Here is a 16,591-nt window from a genome sequence, read left to right as displayed (position 1 = left end):
CTGCGTGGTCATCAGATTTTGTCTCTCCCCTTTTATCCCCCTCCCCTTCTTCTTGTTTGCTCCAAAGAGACACCGACCCAGTTCAGGAAATCTCGCGAGATTTTCAGGTCTTGGGTGGTGGTTTATACTTGGGACGTCGGACTGCCAGGAAAGGCCGCCCTGCAACTGTCTCACAACTCCGCGGGTTCGGCCGTCCAAGCTCCAACGGATGGCCTGAAATATTCTGGAACTCCGGTCGAGCCGCACATCTGTTTCCGAGTTTGCCATTCTCTATCGAAAGTTGGTATAGGTGATCAGTCACGGCCAACCTTCACTTTGGCAACTCCCCCCAGGGACTGCCTGCGGTATGTAACCAGTACTGGGCTGAGGAGCTTTGGTGAGGCTCACTCAGATGGACGTTGTGGTGCATCATAGCATTTGTCATTGACGGATTTTCTCCCGCGTCGACAAAGTCTTATCCGCCGCGGCTGCAAGACTTCGGGCGAATGAAGGTGCGAGGGAAGTCGGTGTGGGCTGAATAGTGGCAAAGACGCGTCCAGGCCAGACTGGGTCCCGGGTCGGCAGCTGGGCGGGATTGGCACCGAGTTTGGCCGAGAAACACAAATCCATGGAAATGGTAAATTTGGAAACGCGGGACGTGGAAGGATGGAAGGCTGACTGCGCCTCACCGTTGATAGACGCCACAATGGTGCAGCTTATCTTATCTTTCGAATTGAATTGAAGTGGGGTGGAGCCTGCACCTGCCACTTCACCTTAGTCATCTCACGTGCCTCCGCAGCCCTAATTGTGCGCCGACGAAATTCGAAATTGGCTATCGGCCCCCGTAGCGAACATACCGAAATCGCCAACCCACGACGAGCGCCCGGAGTATTAGTCCATCGACAATCCTCTGCCTTCCTTTCTCGAGTCCCTTTGGTTGGAGCGTCGACATACTAACCACCGCCAAAATGCCTTCGGAAGCCGGTCACAGATGTGAGTAATTGATGTCCTACCCTCCTGCTGCACAAGTTTGCCATGTCGAACAGAGCCGCGCATTGCCTCGAACCCTGTGAATAGGGTCAATCATTGCGCACTCTGAACATGTCATACTGTGGTGTTTACATATTATGGAACTTGGACTGACATGAACCCTCGCAGTATACGTCAAGTAAGTTATACCCAATCGAATTCCTACCCATCGGAACCGACGACGCAACCCGTGGATCGATACGACTTCCTCAGCACTTTGGAAACGATGCCTCAGCGACCCGAACTTTGCGCGACGAACTGCACATCAAACCGAATGAATCGAAACTAACAAGCATTCCAGGGGACGTCACCTCAGCTACCAGCGTAGCCGTCACGTCACCCACTCCAAGACGAGTCTGATCAAGATCGAGGGAGTCGACGACACCAACGCCGCCAAGTATGTCACCCAATTCGCGCCTTCTCCCCAAACGCCCTCACGAACGGTGGCTAATATTGAGAGCAGCTTCTACCTCGGCAAGAAGATCGCCTACGTCTACAAGGCCCAGAAGGAGATCCGCGGTTCCAAGATCCGCGTCATCTGGGGCAAGGTCACCCGCCCTCACGGTAAATACAGCCTCTCTCCCGATCGAAACATTATTTCCCCCGCGGAACCGAGCATCCCCCAGCTAATACCAGTAAACAGGCAACTCTGGCGTCGTCCGCGCCAAGTTCTCCAACCCCCTCCCCACCCGCTCTTTCGGCGCATCCGTTCGCGTGATGCTCTACCCCTCGTCGATTTAAAAAACGGACTCATCATCGGACGGAGTTGGTATTTGAGGATGGATTCTGAATTGGTTGCATCGGTCCAGGCAAGGGCAAGAGCACAGTGCCTTGCTTGCTAAAAAAAGGCATCAAATCAAACTCGTCAAACAACCACGCAATGAAGGGCGAAACGCACAACCCGCCGAGAACCCCTCTCCCCTTTTTTACTTCATCGAGACATGGGAATATGAATTCTGCGTGATTCGGCAAAAAGAATGGAAGAGACGTCTGTGTACGGGTCGCGAGGAGTAGCCATTATTGTCGGGGGCTCGAGGACGGGGAAATGAAAAAAAAATCAACAACTTGATGTGCTGGCCGGCTTCACAAACGCGATAACGACGAACGGTAGATCGGGCGGCATTAATGTCAGGTGTTCAAAAGACATGGCTCAGCGACGGTATTCAATGGTTTCTGCACAACTTCCATTCGTCTCCCTCTTCATAAGCTGCCCGCGGCTTGTTCCAGTCCTAGTCCAAATGTCTTGCTGCGAAAGCAGTCCCAAAGCCTCCAAGTTCCATTTTGCCCATGCGTGCTTGCAGCCAGGGGATTCGATGTCTCTAAAACAGCTCCCATCTCTGTATATTGCTAGACACGCTTTGCCGTATCCCTACTGCCATATCAGCCAGCCATGCCGTATTCTAGGTAATGCCCACCCATTACTTTATGCCTCATGCGCAAGAACCGGTGACATACTCGCAATTCGATTATGGCTAGATGTTGATATGTCTATCATAATCGGCTATATGAATGTGGACTGTGCGATTCTTGGAAATCTGGGGAAAGAAAGCCTGCCCTAATCTACTGCCATGTTCCTTGACCCGTCTAGTGGCCCTTTCTTTCCACGAGCATCAGTCCTCAAATGTTGCTTGGGTAGGTAGGTCTCAAGAGGCACCATGTATAAGAACCTTTTGACTCTGCAAGAACTCCGTTGCAAAGTACCAAGAGGTCCTCACTGGCGTCGACAACCCTACCGGTCCAAAGAGACACCCTGAGAAGTGACGTCAAGGGCATTCATTCATTGACACGAAGCGGATCCATGGGGGGCCGCTCCCACCCCGTCCCGATATCCCGCAGCCGGGAAATCTTCCGTCCATCTTCGGCAAATCTACCGCTTCGGTACTGCCAACTGGGGGGCCTCCGGCCGAAGGGGGGGCGATCTTCCGAAGATCCCCGTCTTCTTTTGCCTCCCCGCCCTGGCTTATTTATACCTTGCTTTCACGGGGGCATGCGCGTTTGCCACGATTCTCAATGTAGTATATAACAATAAGATATAACCTCCCATAACTAAGTTATGTTCAATCGAGTCTTGAATCCGGAGACGGTTGGAACGGTAAGCTAGTAAGGAACGGGGCGATGATGCTGATAGTATTGGCTCGGCATTCTGAGCTTGCTGCCCACCCAGGATTTAAACAAATAGACTCACCTGTGACATGAACATATCCAGAATGCACATTGAATCCGAGAAGAAAACATAAGAGAAAGAAGGACGTCGGTAGGTACAGGACACGGTAGCTAAACACCATGAAAAGTGACACCAGATATGTGTAGCCGAGGCTTGGCGCTGCCATACACCCTACGACACACCTTCACGAGGATGAGATTTCTCCAAGAAAGAATTCGATTTGGCCTTCAAATTTTGTAACTAAGACAGTGCCAGCTCTACTTACTCGTATTAACAACTTGCAGTGAAGCAGCCCCAGAAAACCACCCTGCTCGCTCGTCCGTGAGGCCATGCGCTTTCGTATGCAAATCAATCTCGTCATACACATCCGGCGTGGATGTGCAGCTCATAGCAACCCCCTTCGAAAGACGAGAGAGGATAGAGAAGTTTCATGCACGTTTCGTCGGCTTTTCCAGTAGCTGCTTCGTTTGTGGAAGTGGTCCAAGGTGATCATGGGCATGAACGGATGGTTACGTATGAAGAGGACAGCAGAAGTTGACACTATTGACTTCCAGGTCCGAAATATCAAAAGTCACGGTCCCCGAACCCACAGCTCAAGTACGAATGTTTGATTTTGTACATTATGCCATACACTTATCTCCGCTTCACTAGCCATATGCCGCCTGTGTGCATCCCAAACTCCAAAGAACCCGTGGCGTGGAGCCCAGTCGATCTTGATAACCACACAAGCCACAACACCCCTTTAATACCACCGCCAATTCCTTCATTCAATATCCTCCATCGCCCACGCGCTCACACCCGCCCTCTCGACATTAGCTTTGAGCTTATTCAGCACAGCCTGGCGCTTGGCCCGCTTCGCCATCAAATCCGACTTCTCCTCCCCGCTGAACCCGCTCAACTTCTTGCGCGGAGGCGTGCCTGTGCCGCCGCGGCCGCCGTACGAGGCCACGGAGGACACCATCGAGTTGCGCAATGTGCCGGGCGAGGCCATCACAGAATATCGCTCGGGCGAGAAGAGGACGGATCGGCTGTTCCTCTGGGGCGTCACCATCGGGGAGCCCTCGCGGCTGTTGACCGACGAGAACCGGAGCTTGCGCATCTGGTTCTCGAGAACGTCGATATCGCCGGATCGCTTCTCCACCATGCTGGTCATCTTGCCAATGGTGCGCATGACGGCCTCGACGGTGGGCATGTTGGAGTTGCCCTTCCCAGAGGCGCTGCTCGCGGCGGCGATTCTGGTCTTCAGGATTGTCAAGGCCTCTTCGGCTTCGGAGAGAAGCTTGGTGAAGTTTGTGTATTCGCGACGCAGTTCGTTCTGCTGACTTGCCTGCTCGGTACTCAGAGGTAAAGAGCGGCTGATGTCGGCCTGGTCGGGGTCCGTCTTCACCATGATGGTCTTCTTAAGATCGTCTTGCTTTGATCGGAGACGAGACATCTCGCGAGCGAGCTCGTTGCACGCCTCAAGCTTCTCTTCAACATCGTGAACACGACCATCCTCGAGGTCCTGAGCCAAAGATCTGTCAATGACTTCTCCGAGCTCATCAATCTCGCAGAGAACCCAGCTGTCTGGGTTCTCGAGGTCTTGCTTGCGTCGGCCTCCAGCCTTGAATCCGATATCGTGCCCCATGAGGAAGCTGGCAAGGGACCGGGCATTCAGGCCAAGGGTGTCGATCATCGAGTTGATGTCGCGATACACTGCCTCCACCTGAGCCGGGATGTTTTCCTTGGCTGACGGCACAACGTTAGAGTGGGCAATGAAATCATCCAGCTTCAGTGTGGGTTCGATCTTGGAGACAAGGATCTTCTGGATCTCGTCGTCCTCCTCATCTTCCAGTGTCTTGGTCTCCTCAGCCTGTCGCCTTTGACGCGCAAGTCTTTGCTGTGCAATGAAGTTATCATCGTTGGATTTGTTTCCGACGATCGATGAACCCATTTGCGAAGGCTGGCTTTTCTGGGCCGCAAGGATCTGGGATGCCATGCCCGGGGCACTAACCGAACGAGAAGACTCCTGACGCAGGATACGGCCTGGCACAGCGCCGCGAACAGGGCTGGGAGAGCGAGGGCTGGTTTGCGACGGTCTGGGGAACATGGGAGCATTGCGGCTCAGGTCGCCAAATAATGATGCCCGCGGTCTCTCTTCCTCTGTGCGTGGGATAGAGTAGGTACTGCTACTGACACCACCAAATGAGCTTTGCGGAGTCATGCCCGCCGTAGGGGTCATGGCCGTCATAGATGGGCTTTGGTCCTTGGAGACAATGACGCCGCTGCCTTCCGACTCATCATCGTCGTCCTCATCCTCAAGATCGGTGTCATGCTCACTATCAGGCACAGTGGGGATATGGGGGAACACAGGCTCCTTGGGTTTGGTGAGGAAGTCCGGCGGCAACGGAGCATCGTTCACTGCAGGCGTGGTGTTCTGAGGGGTAGACGACCACGTTGCCGATGATAAGGATTGCTGGGGCATTTTGAGGAAGTCAGGAGCCGCAGCAGGCGCAGTCGACTTCGGCCGTTCAAGCTCCTCGGGCGAGGACTGGTCGTCTGCCGGCAAAGGAAGCGCCGCCGAAGGTGTGGCGGACACAGTGGTCTTGCCAGGCTTAGGCGTGAGGAAGTCGGGTGGGAGAGGAGCTTCATCAGCCGGGGTAGTGCTTCCTTGCGGTTTTGAAGGCTTGAGGAAATCCGGCGGTAGCGGAGCAGCGTTGGCTGCCTTGGTTGACGTTGCCTTTGGCGTAGTCACGAAATCAGGAGGCAGAGGCGCATTGTCCACTTGAGGTGAAGCCTTACTTCCACCGTCTGAAGGAACATTGCCGGTGCCCGAGGAAGACGAGGAATCCCCGAGAGGATATGAGTTTTTGCTTGTCGCATCAGGGGGGAGAGGAGTGTTTGGCTCAGCCTTAACCTCTGGTGTCTTCTCCGTCGGCTTCGCAGAACCAAACAAACCTCCGGTTGCTGGTTGGGAAGGGAATCCAAATAAGCCGCTCTTGGGGGCTGATGTTGAAGTCGGTGGGAAACCGAACTTGGAAGGCGCTGGAGTTTCTTTGGGCGTCGTGGATTGAGCGAAAACTGATTTGGGCTTTGGTGTCTCTTCGTTGGATTCCATGGCCTGCTCCTTGGGAGGTGTCTTAGTCACAGAGCTTCCAAGCGCAGAGCCGAAGTTGCTGCCAAACAATGAAGAGCCGCCAGGGGTAGAAGGCTTCTCGTCATCGTCCTTGGTAGAGGGATCTGCCTCGAAAGTGGTTCCCAACTTGAACGGCTGGCTGAAGGGATTGCTAGTCGCCGGACCAGTCGAGCTCGGTGGAGGGAACGCGGTATCCTTAGAAGCTGCGCCCAGTTGGCCCCCTGAGCCGAATGGACTGGATGAAGGTTTGCTAGAGAAAACACTACCACCTTCGTTGGCCTTATTCCCAAGAGAACCAAAGCCACCAGAACTAGCAAAGCTGGAGAATCCCCCAGATGCAGGTGCAGGTTTGGCTGCTGATCCACCGCCGAACACACTCCTGTTCTCAGACGTTCCGAAGCTACTAGGCTGGCCAAACGCTGGTGACGCAGATGCGTTCGCACCAGATGCTCCACCTGATGCCCATGGAGATGACTTCTGTCCGAGCGACGACGACTGGCCAAAGCCGACTGATGAAGGCTGGCCGAACGCCGGGCCTGCTGAGGAAGCAGCCGGGGTCCCGAAGGCACTGCCACTACCGAACGCTGACTTGGGTGCAGCAGCGGAGGGGGTCCCGAAGGCGCTTTCACCGCCGAACGTTGAATTGGGTGCGTCCGATGAAGTAGCGGAAGGGGTTCCAAAGGCACCGCCACTACCAAACGTTGACTTGGGTGCGTCCGATGAAGTAGCGGAAGGGGTTCCAAAGGCACCGCCACTACCAAACGTTGACTTGGGCGCAGCTGGTGTAGTAGCGGAGGGGCTTCCGAAAGAGCCGCCAGTGCCGAACGCTGATTTCGTTGCGGAGGCCTGACCAAAAGCAGAGCCAGACGTAGCTGAGCTACCACCAAAGGGGCTTCCGCTGCCAAACGCAGAACCAGAGGCTGCAGGGGTGGCGGTTGAAGACGTCGTCGCAGTGCCCCATGGTGAAGCCTTAGATCCCAGTGCAGAGGAACCACCAAATGTAGGGATCTTGGATCCACTGGAACCGAACGGTGATGGCTTTTGGCCTCCGCCCAAGGCAGATGCTGAACCAAAGGCCGAAATGCTCGATGGAGTACCAAATGCTGGTGTGTTCGAGGCCGGGGCCATCGCCGGGGTTGCTGTCGGTGTCGAGGTGGATGCTCCAGCAGGGGGCGCGGAAGTATCAAGCACGGCCATGCCAGGGTATGTCGTGCCCTGCCTGATGGAGTCCTCATAGATAATCCACCATGAACTGAGGACACCTTCGTTGTTCAGCACCCACAAGCCCGGCACCGGGCCCGGAGAATCCTCGATCTCTTCGTCGGCGGGCAATGGCTTGTACACCTTGTCCTTGGCTGAAAGATCGAGCGTGACACCGATGGGTATGGTGTTCTCAAAGCTGTCTGTCATGGGCAGAGAAGCACGTTTTGAATCATCGGCTAGTTCTGTTGTGGTAAAGACTCCAGAGGTATCGACCGGGTGATCAGAAGTCAGGGGTGATTTCGCTCTGCTCAGTAGGCCGATGTCTGGGGAGACGGTTGACGCTACGATGAGGAGATCTGAAAGGTTGGGAGGAAACTCCTTGAGCCTCAATATTGAGTGATGAGGCGGCTTTTCGGCGCCGAATGGGTCGACAGGGTCGTTCAACTTCTGGAAAGCGAGATCTGAAGGTAGCTTTCTTGTAATGAGGTGGTATACTGAACTTGGCGGGGACTCCGAAGTTGATGTGTGGATGGCGAGGAACAGATGGTTTTCCAGCCAGGTCAAAGAAGAGACTGTAGTCAATTAGTTCAGCATGATAATGCACAATCCTCCGGCTCGAGAACCTACCGTGAGCATCAGACACGTTTGGTGGCCGCGGGATCTCGCCTTTCGCTTCACCCTCAGGGGTCATCTGGAAGATGGTTCCGTCTGCCAAGCCCGCCACCAGCTGCTTTCCCTTCGTACTCCAGCTTATACAGCTAACCTGTGCTTTCAGAGCGTTGCTAACTGATCTCTCCTTCAGGTTTGCCATGTGCAGATTGCCGTTATTCGTCACAATGGCGCACAGCTCCGCCTTCTCGATCGTGGGGTTCGGGAAGAGCGCCCTCAGCGTCTCGCCGTTCGTCGCAAGCTCAAACGCAGCTTTCGTGGCGCCCTGGAGCAGGCTTTCCACCTCGTATACCGCGAGACCGCCTCCGCTCTCGGCGGAGAGGATCAAGTAGTTCTCGTCGGCGCTGAAGGCGAGCTGCGACACCCTCATAGGCATGGGCAGCTTGCCCTGCGGCTGGAACGCGCGGACATCGGAGTCGCCTTCCTTCTCGCCCTCGAAGCCCTTGCGCACGGAGTCGGTCGAGGTGATGGTGATACCGTCGGGTCCGGCGGCGGCGACGAGGCCTCGGCGGGAGGCGATGCTGATGAGCGAGGCGGTGTCGGCGGGCGGCGGGGACCAGGCGGATGTGAGTCGGAGCTTTGCGTCGCCTGCAATCGACTTGAAACCAAGCGCCTGAATAGATGTACATGGTGAGCTTCGAACTTTCAAAAGACAGCGGCATCGACGGTGTCGGTGACCAGATCTCACCTCGGTCTGGATCACCTCCAGCTCGGGGCCTTGAGTCAGTCCTCCTCCTCCTCCAGCCGTGACGTTTCCTTGATTCGCGAAGCTGAAAGCCATGACTGTTGCGACGTGACCGGCTTGTGGAGGGAGGACGTGTAAGTTAGGGTGGTCCTTCGCATTCGCTGGAGGGGTCGCGTTGTTGATAAGAGTCTTCCCCTGGTGCTTCCTTTCTTTTTTTCGTCTTCTTGTTCCCCCCCTCTATTTCTCGCTCTTGTTACTTCGCGCTACAGTCAGCTGGGTGTGTTGTTGCTCGAGCCACGAGGTTTGGCTTTGTTGCTGCCGTCGCAACTGGCAGCAATGGGATAAAGAGAAGGAAAAAAAAGCTGAACGAAGCCTGGCTAAGCGCTTCAAATTTGGAAGAAAATAAGTATTATGTCGTTCCACACGTGGAAACGCGATGCAATTGGGTGCAAAGCAAAGAGAGAGAAGCGCCAGTCGAGATGCGTCAAAAGAATCTTGCACCTTCTGCTGGTCTTTTGGCCTGGAACTTTTTGAGAAATGGCTACCTAAAAAATCCCAGCTCTTTGCTTGGCCCCGTCCCCCGTTCCCCGGCCGGGTCGCCTGCCATGTAATAGGTACCTCCAAAAATCCGAGTCACGTGCGATGAGCTTGGGTCAAGCTCAGATCTGGGGCTCTCTCCATCCAATCGCTGCTGACTCTGGCAAGCTCCGTTGAATGTCAGGGTGCCTTGCAGGCGTACAGGAGCTCCAAGGCCCCCCCCCCAAACAGCGGCAACGACCATCGAAGGCAGCTTTTAGCCTCGTCATCCAGCTCTACCTTACCGTTTACCGCGTCCACCCTTCAACCTCACTCGATCCCCACCTCTCGACGACTTCTCCCCGAACCCAACTTTGACGGCCACGACTGACGACCACAAAAGCTTTGAACGAATTCGACAGTTTTCAAGAAACATAGGATAGAGACCGGGGTTTCCAGACAAAGGCAGCAACGATGCCCGGCTTCGACTTCTCAAACTACAACCGCAATGCGGCCCTCCACGCCAGAGGTGTCCCCCTCCCCAAGGCGACGAGCACAGGTACCACCATCGTGGGATGCATATTCGACGGCGGTGTTGTGGTCAGTACCCTCCATTCGATTCACGCCTTTGATCCAAGATGGCAGCCTTCTGGATTTGCCTGGTTCCCCTCTCTCCCCTCTCAATAGCATCCTATCCCTCTCCTTCAAGCACAGCAGCTGACAGAGCGAGGTCCCTCCAGATTGCCGCCGATACAAGAGCAACCTCGGGCCCCATCGTCGCCGACAAGAACTGCGAAAAGCTGCACTACATCGCGCCCCAGATTTGGTGTGCAGGAGCCGGTACCGCCGCCGACACCGAGTTCACCACGGCAATCATATCCTCCAACCTCGAGCTCCACGCCCTCTCCACGGGCCGCAAGCCCCGCGTCGTCACCTGCATGACCATGCTCAAGCAGCACCTCTTCCAGTACCAGGGCCACATTGGCGCCTACCTCGTCGTCGCCGGCGTCGACCCCACGGGAACGCACCTCTTCACCGTCCACGCCCACGGCTCCACCGACAAGCTCCCCTACGTCACCATGGGCTCCGGCTCCCTGGCCGCCATGTCCGTCTTCGAGACCCAGTGGAAGCCCTCCCTGACCCAGGACGAGGCCGTCAAGCTCGCCAGCGACGCCATCCAGGCCGGCATCTTCAACGATCTCGGCTCCGGAAGCAACGTCGACGTCGCCATCATCACAAAGGACAAGACCACCCTCAAGCGCGGCTTCGTCAAGCCCAACGAGCGTAGCGCCAAGCTCAAGAGCTACGCTTTCCAGAAGGGCACCACGGCCGTGCTCAACGAGAAGATTATCAAGAAGAACGAGATTGGCCGCTACGTGAGCGTAACGGAGGTGCCAGCCGGTGAAGCGATGGAGGTTGATACCTAAATGCATGATGTTTTACGAAGGCAATCGGAGGGGATTCTTGGCGCGTGCTAAATGAAGTACTTCCATACCGGAAAGATTCTGTACCAATACAATGATGGCAATAGACGAGATTGACGCAACCCGTTTCCCCATGTGCCAGCTTTCCCCACGATTTTAACATGAAAAAATCCGAATAAATCTAATAGGTAAGTAAGTACCTAGATGGTGATGCTCCTCTTGGGTACCCTCTGGTACCCGCATAGATTGAAAACATCGTCAGTCTGCCAAGGTCGAAGATAACTAGAAGCTAGAGTTTCTAGGTCACTCATGGAACAGAGCTACTCGCATGGCCTTTCAAAGGTGGGGGCCACAAGTCACTCGGTATTGCTCCCCCTGAGGCATGGTCAACATACATCAAGCTGAACACACAGCCCGTTTGATCTCTTGTCAGCACTTTATATCAATCAAAAGTATTCGCTTGATGATTTTTGGTTTCAGAAGTTTGATCCATTGGCCACACTACCGTAACTAGGTAGGCAGAGGTATTTTTTGTACGACAAAAGGAATCCCTATGAAGGGAGCAACACCATTGCTTCCCTCCCAGAAAAAAAAAAAAAAAAAAAAAAAAAAAAAAAAAAAAAAGACAAAAGTGGTATATACATAGGAGTCAAGGGTATGTTCGATCAAGGTCTGGACACGCTGAAAGGACCCATCACTTTTTTTTTTTCCCCTATGTCACAAACCCATAGTCCCCCCGAGACCCAAATCCCTCGCACACGTTGTTAGAAAGTAGGGAGGGGCGTCCTTGTTCCCCCCTCCCTTAGGTCACCCTTTTGAGACCTCGTTGAATACAGAAAATGGCACAATTCCTAGCCTCTGAGTTTTTAAATGCCCAGTAAAAACAGCTGCACTCCGCAGAGCCAGTCTTCCAAAACTCCGAAGATGCGGGGTATGAAGGTGATGTGTTGATGCAAGTGGTCATGATCCATGAAATGCCGCTAGACGCTCCGCGTAAAAAGAACTTCAAAAAGACTCATCGCTAACCAGTCTTAATGCCGAACATGTGGCGCGTCCTGGACTTGCTGCGGGCTTTTTTGGCAGGCTTGTCTTCGTCATTATACTTTGACTTGTGAATCCTGTAATGGCGCACGTCAGTACCAATATCCCGTTCCCTTAAAGGGCTACATGTAAAACATACCAGCTGTTGCCGACCATGTTCATCCCTTTGGCCTCGGCTTGTCTATAAAAGCCAGCGGCCTTCTTAAGGTTCTTCTTGCAGCCTACTCCTTGAGCGTAGCAAAAGCCTGCTTCAGCCAGTGCATCTACATCGCCCCAAGCTGTTCACTCTGTCAGTCTCATGGACCCTTCAGAAGAGGCAATCTCAACTTACATCCGGCAATCTCAAAGCATCTCAGGGCAAGGGCCTTGTCCTGCTCAATGCCCCATCCATTCATATGGCTTACGCCAAGCTCATAGATACTGAGTGCGAATTGTGCCTTACGAGTTCTTCGCTCCATGGCATCCACGAACTTTCCTTCCTTGACATGGTCCTCATCGTCGGCGATTTCAAGGCTGGCGCATTCAGCTGCTTTCCGCAGCCACTCAACACCCTCCCGCTGGTTTGGCCGCATACCCCAGCCGTGTCTGCATGCCAGCGCATACAGAAGCATACCCGTCGGGTTGCCTCCCTTGGCTGCATGGCGAAGATGGTAGGTTGATTCCTTCACTGAGCCATTCTCATGGCATTCAATGCCCTTGGCTAGGTGCTCCTCCGGAGACATGTCTGAAGCTGTGGGGGCACCTGAGGCCAATGAGCGAGTCGCCTTGACAGTGCTGTTGGAATCGCTAGTGGTAGTTGACATGGCAGTCTGACCACGTGCAGCAATATTATGAGCCTGGGAGTTGAGGGCACGACCCCGAGCATCCTCCTCTGAGGCCCGGCTCTCGGTCGATGGGCGGCTAGGGTTGGGAGATGGCTGCGGCGCCGGACCACCGCGATCGAGACTACGCTTTCCTTGGTCGAAAGAAGGCTTGCCAAGGCTAAGATTGTCGGGCTCTGCTGAGCTAGACGGCCGAGTTGGTGGAGATGGAGGTGCTCCGCGTTGGATAGCTTGTACATTGCTTGGAGCAGTCACAGGCTGCTCCCACTGGAAGGAAGCTTGCCGGTGAGGATCGAGAGGAACAGATCGCTGAACGATCTTGCCTCGGGGAAGTGAGTACTTGGAGTAAATGTACGAGGGGGCGGCCTTGCCATCATCGTGTACGTGGTCGGGGAAGCCTTCGCTGTTCATACTGACAGGGGTGTTGGCGGACTCGTCGTTCGCGAACATGAATGACGGTTGACTGTCAGATGAGGCCTGGCGCGTTGGGGTCTCCAATCCAGGTGTGCCGGCTCGGCTCATGGGCCTCGAAAAGTTGAAGGAGGGTCGCGGCAATGGCATTGAGGCGTCGGAGCACACGGATGGTGAGCGCTGGAAAGGACCTGGGTTCAGGTTGGGTGACGTTGTTGACACCGCATAAGCGCTGCAGCTCGACAGTTTGCGCGGCGGCAGCGACTGAACGGAGTTGCTCATGTCGTCGCTAGTGTTTTCGAGGGGCGAAGACATGGAGGTCGCCGATCGTGCTGTAAAGCTGGGTCGCGGAGGAGCCAAGCCGGGTCCATCAAAAGAGTGTCCCTTTGACTTGCCGGGCGATCCATTCAACGAATTTTCGCGTGACCGTGCTGGTGAGAGAAGAGGTAGTGAATGGTCTTTTCGTGGAGGCGATGGTTGCAAGTGAGAGTCGTTCGTCGGGTGTTCCATAGGCGCTGGGGACTGTTCTCTTCTTGCGCCAAAGTACGTCTCATCCTGATGCTCCTCCATCGGATCCAACACTCTTCCACGCATCATATCGGGCAACGGCGTTGGTAGAGGCTCGCTCTCGTCGGGAGTGGGCGGAATACGGCTCATTCGAGGGTGCACCGAAACGGGTCGATCTTTCTCGGACGGAAAGGCGTCCTCGACCTCGGTTCTAAGTCCCAGTCCTGGGTTCTGAAGCTCAGGAAGCGGCATCTCGTCGGATCCTGAATCGTTAGACATGGAGCGAAAGTAGTCTGATCGGCCCTGTACGACCAAAGGACTTTCGGTCGTCAGAGGTGGTAGTCTGCTCATGCGCCTTCCTTCGCCGCTCGCGGCAGCTTGGAGCTGTCTCGCCAGCAGGCGACTCTGAAGAGCGAAGGCATCAAGAGGAGACAGTTCGGGAGGTGCCTCGCCTGCGACGTGGAGTCTGGGGGATCGCAAAGGTCTCGAAACGTTGGACATGCTCGAGGGCGCCCGAAGATCGATGAAGTTTGGGCGTTGCGGTGACATGGTCGGTCGATTTCGGATCGCGTCTTGGTTGAAGTTCCCATGCAACGCCATGCAGCTGTTTTGCAGGTCTCGTGTGAGTTGGGGGAGTCGACAACAGATAGGATGAACGACCGGGCGAGCCCAAGAAGTGATTGGTGGTTGGAATCCTGGCGGTGCAGGTCGTGTCTTAGCCGAAGGATCGGTTATGGCGTCAGTCTAGAATGGAGGCCGCATAGAGGTCGAATAACAGGTCGATGGCCGGCTGATGGTGTGGCTGCCGAGAATGCTAGCAACCGCGCATAAGAACAATGAGGTCAGGATTGGTTGGGGGCTCGAAAACGGAGTAAAGTTTTGATACGGGTCGAATATGAGCGGATGAAGAAGCAGAAATGAGATTTGAGGTCGAATATTTTGGGAACGGTTGTCGTCGTGGGACCCTTTCCTTTCAGTCGGTGTTGCAGATGGGTAAACAGGTTCGAGGATCCGTACGCAATAGAGTGTTCTTTCTTAGAAGCAGGACACACTAGCGGGAGGTGGGTGTCCGTTTTGGGCACTGCGGTCTGGCGGATAACAAAGAAGGCGCAGCAGCCAAGAGGGAAGGTCGAAAGACGAAAAGAGTGTTGGAAGAAGAAGAAGAAGAAGATTCGAGGGTATCAAGAGACAACCTGAGGTAACCTGAGATCAAGTCAAACTAGCCGGGCGGTGGTTGTTGCTATGTAGGTAGCAAGAGGTCTCAGGCCGAGAGCAGCTGGGAACGGTTCGATGTCGACGCCTGAGCTGAGTATTGGTCCCGATCTGTCGCGAGGAGCAGATGATGGAACACGGACACGAGGAGGGGAGGGGGAGCCTGGGAAGGAAGGGTGGAAAAAAAAAAAAAAAAAAAAAAGAGAAAAGGTCGAGAAGAAGCGAGACGAGAAGCGGGAAAGAAAGAATGGAAGCGATCTCTGTTTCCCCCAGAATCGGATACGAGGGGAGGTGATGATGAATTGGATTGGATTGAATTCCCAGAGGGGGGGCACTTGGGCACTTGGGGGGGACGGGACTCAGAAGTGACTTTCCACTTGTCAGCTGGGACAGGGTGCTACTGGTCCAATCGTGGGGACGTAAGGAACAGACTGAGTTGAGTCTAGCACCTACCGCAACGCTAATACGGGGGACCTCAGCACCGTAAAAATGGAAAGCACCTTCCATTCGACACGCTCACTCAAGACGGTAGGAACGTTCCTGAGTCCTGAGGGTGGTGGTGGTGGTGCCTTCCAGTTGGGAGCACGGGCATCGAGACTGAGTCCCGTCTGAGAGGGAGCGGGGATACGTACCGCGGTACGTTTAAGGGATGAGTTAGCACCACATGTATCCGCAGCCACGACGGCGCCAGAGCCCCCCCATGCGAGGCACGGAAGCAGGGGCAACAACAGGGGATGGCATCACAGGCGGACGCCCACGAAACACAGCAGGAACAGCCGGTGAAAGCTGTACGCGCATAAGCAGCCAAAAGTGCATTTCTACACATCTCGCTGCTCACCTACCGAGTCCTCAGGTACCTTACATACAGCATCTTCACGTATTGAAACCCCTTAGTGTCTGCAGTTGTAAATCATGGCTGGCCTTCTGCCGATGGCATTGTCTGGGGTGCAGGTACACAACATTCATTGGATGGCATCGCATAGCAACACGATGCACTAACAGCAAGACCCAAATTTCCCCTTTTCTTTCTTGTCTTGTTGCTCGTCCCCGTCCAATCCCTGCTCGCTGCCCTGCAAGGTGCAAGGTAGTGCGAGGTGCAAGGTCTCTTCCTCCGCCCGCGACGCCCCTCCTTCAACCTTTCAAGCCCTTTGGCGGCTGGCCCTGCGACCTCTTGCGACCCTGCGCTTCAACTGGAAACGGGGACATCTCTAGTTCTTCTCTGTCGCTGTCACCTTGTTCATCAATGCCAATGCGTCGTCGTCCGTAGCAAACCGTAGCGCGCCACACTCCGTTTTCCTTCTAGACCATCAACGACTACGTTCACGCCGACTGTGTACTCCGTAGGTGGCTTGGATATTGTGACCCGACGCCCAGTGGCAATCAGCAGCCCGAGACTCTCACACTCTGCACTGTAAGTAGTGTGTAAGTCTACGTTATGAGGTGACTGAAATTTAATGCTCGGTCAGGTACGCGCCCGGTTTGGTCGTCAACATACGAGAGAGTCAAGGGCATAGTCGACTTCAGGTCAACATGGGAGCCGCGCCTAGGTGCATAGCATGAGGGTATGCCTTGTCCGTGCCTCTCGTCTCTGCGCCTGTCTGTACCTTATTTCGTGAGTTTCTGTACTTCAGCGAGCCCGTTGCCATGATGTAAGATGCGGTGGGTGTAGATCGTAGAGCACGTCAGGTGGCCTTGCTTTGACATGCATAACGGTAAAGGGCAAGCACAAGCAAGGCATTGGGCAAAGACCGCAGCCATCTTCGGTACGGAAGCTGCGCTTCCTTTTCCCACCTTGGTATGAGGTGATGATCTCGG

The 16,591-nt window shown here is 54.7% G+C and overlaps 5 protein-coding genes across 5 annotated transcripts; 2 read left to right on the top strand and 3 right to left on the bottom strand.

Annotated features, from left to right (window-relative positions):
• Nucleotides 1–1,123: 1,123 nt before the first annotated feature.
• Nucleotides 1,124–1,749, top strand: BDP81DRAFT_461012 (60S ribosomal protein L33-A; the record flags this gene model as incomplete). Its single annotated transcript, XM_060593714.1, has 4 exons — nt 1,124–1,147; nt 1,302–1,405; nt 1,472–1,572; nt 1,652–1,749. The coding sequence occupies 4 exons, from the start codon at nt 1,124–1,126 to the stop codon at nt 1,747–1,749; spliced, it is 327 nt and encodes a 108-aa protein (XP_060445140.1).
• Nucleotides 1,750–3,679: 1,930 nt separating this feature from the next.
• On the bottom strand, nt 3,680–9,364 carry BDP81DRAFT_374211 (uncharacterized protein). Its single transcript, XM_060586692.1, has 4 exons — nt 8,848–9,364; nt 8,118–8,772; nt 7,046–8,062; nt 3,680–6,823 (listed from the first exon to the last, which is right to left on the bottom strand). Exons 1-4 carry the CDS (start codon nt 8,938–8,940, stop codon nt 3,936–3,938), a joined length of 4,653 nt encoding a protein of 1,550 aa, XP_060445139.1. The 5' UTR covers nt 8,941–9,364; the 3' UTR covers nt 3,680–3,935.
• A 195-nt stretch (nt 9,365–9,559) lies between these two features.
• Nucleotides 9,560–10,958, top strand: BDP81DRAFT_471573 (proteasome subunit beta type-7). Its single transcript, XM_060594591.1, has 2 exons — nt 9,560–9,960; nt 10,101–10,958. The coding sequence occupies exons 1-2, from the start codon at nt 9,835–9,837 to the stop codon at nt 10,785–10,787; spliced, it is 813 nt and encodes a 270-aa protein (XP_060445138.1). The 5' UTR covers nt 9,560–9,834; the 3' UTR covers nt 10,788–10,958.
• Nucleotides 10,959–11,805: 847 nt separating this feature from the next.
• On the bottom strand, nt 11,806–14,113 carry BDP81DRAFT_319958 (uncharacterized protein; the record flags this gene model as incomplete). The annotated part of the gene is made up of 3 exons (XM_060584484.1): nt 11,806–11,902; nt 11,965–12,103; nt 12,157–14,113. 3 exons carry the CDS (start codon nt 14,111–14,113, stop codon nt 11,806–11,808), a joined length of 2,193 nt encoding a protein of 730 aa, XP_060445137.1.
• Nucleotides 14,114–15,979: 1,866 nt separating this feature from the next.
• Nucleotides 15,980–16,591, bottom strand: BDP81DRAFT_427771 (uncharacterized protein). The gene is made up of 2 exons (XM_060590376.1): nt 16,243–16,591; nt 15,980–16,187 (listed from the first exon to the last, which is right to left on the bottom strand). The coding sequence occupies exons 1-2, from the start codon at nt 16,267–16,269 to the stop codon at nt 16,017–16,019; spliced, it is 198 nt and encodes a 65-aa protein (XP_060445136.1). The 5' UTR covers nt 16,270–16,591; the 3' UTR covers nt 15,980–16,016.

This window comes from Colletotrichum phormii (assembly GCF_030913505.1).
Source record: "Colletotrichum phormii strain CBS 102054 chromosome Unknown BDP81scaffold_10, whole genome shotgun sequence".
Classification (NCBI taxonomy): Eukaryota; Fungi; Ascomycota; class Sordariomycetes; order Glomerellales; family Glomerellaceae; genus Colletotrichum; species Colletotrichum phormii.
The sequence above is the reverse complement of the archived record's forward strand: the minus strand, read 5'-3'. Positions and strand labels throughout refer to the sequence as shown.

Coding starts and splice junctions, on each gene's coding strand:
- BDP81DRAFT_374211 (XM_060586692.1), bottom strand. CDS start 8,940: ATGGCTTTCAGCTTCGCGAATCAAGGAAACGTCACGGCTGGAGGAGGA. Junction 8,773..8,847: donor TGGAGGTGATCCAGACCGAG/GTGAGATCTGGT, acceptor ACATCTATTCAG/GCGCTTGGTTTCAAGTCGAT. Junction 8,063..8,117: donor AAACGTGTCTGATGCTCACG/GTAGGTTCTCGA, acceptor AATTGACTACAG/TCTCTTCTTTGACCTGGCTG.
- BDP81DRAFT_471573 (XM_060594591.1), top strand. CDS start 9,835: ATGCCCGGCTTCGACTTCTCAAACTACAACCGCAATGCGGCCCTCCAC. Junction 9,961..10,100: donor TATTCGACGGCGGTGTTGTG/GTCAGTACCCTC, acceptor AGGTCCCTCCAG/ATTGCCGCCGATACAAGAGC.
- BDP81DRAFT_427771 (XM_060590376.1), bottom strand. CDS start 16,269: ATGTTGACGACCAAACCGGGCGCGTAC. Junction 16,188..16,242: donor CGACCAAACCGGGCGCGTAC/CTGACCGAGCAT, acceptor CACACTACTTAC/AGTGCAGAGTGTGAGAGTCT.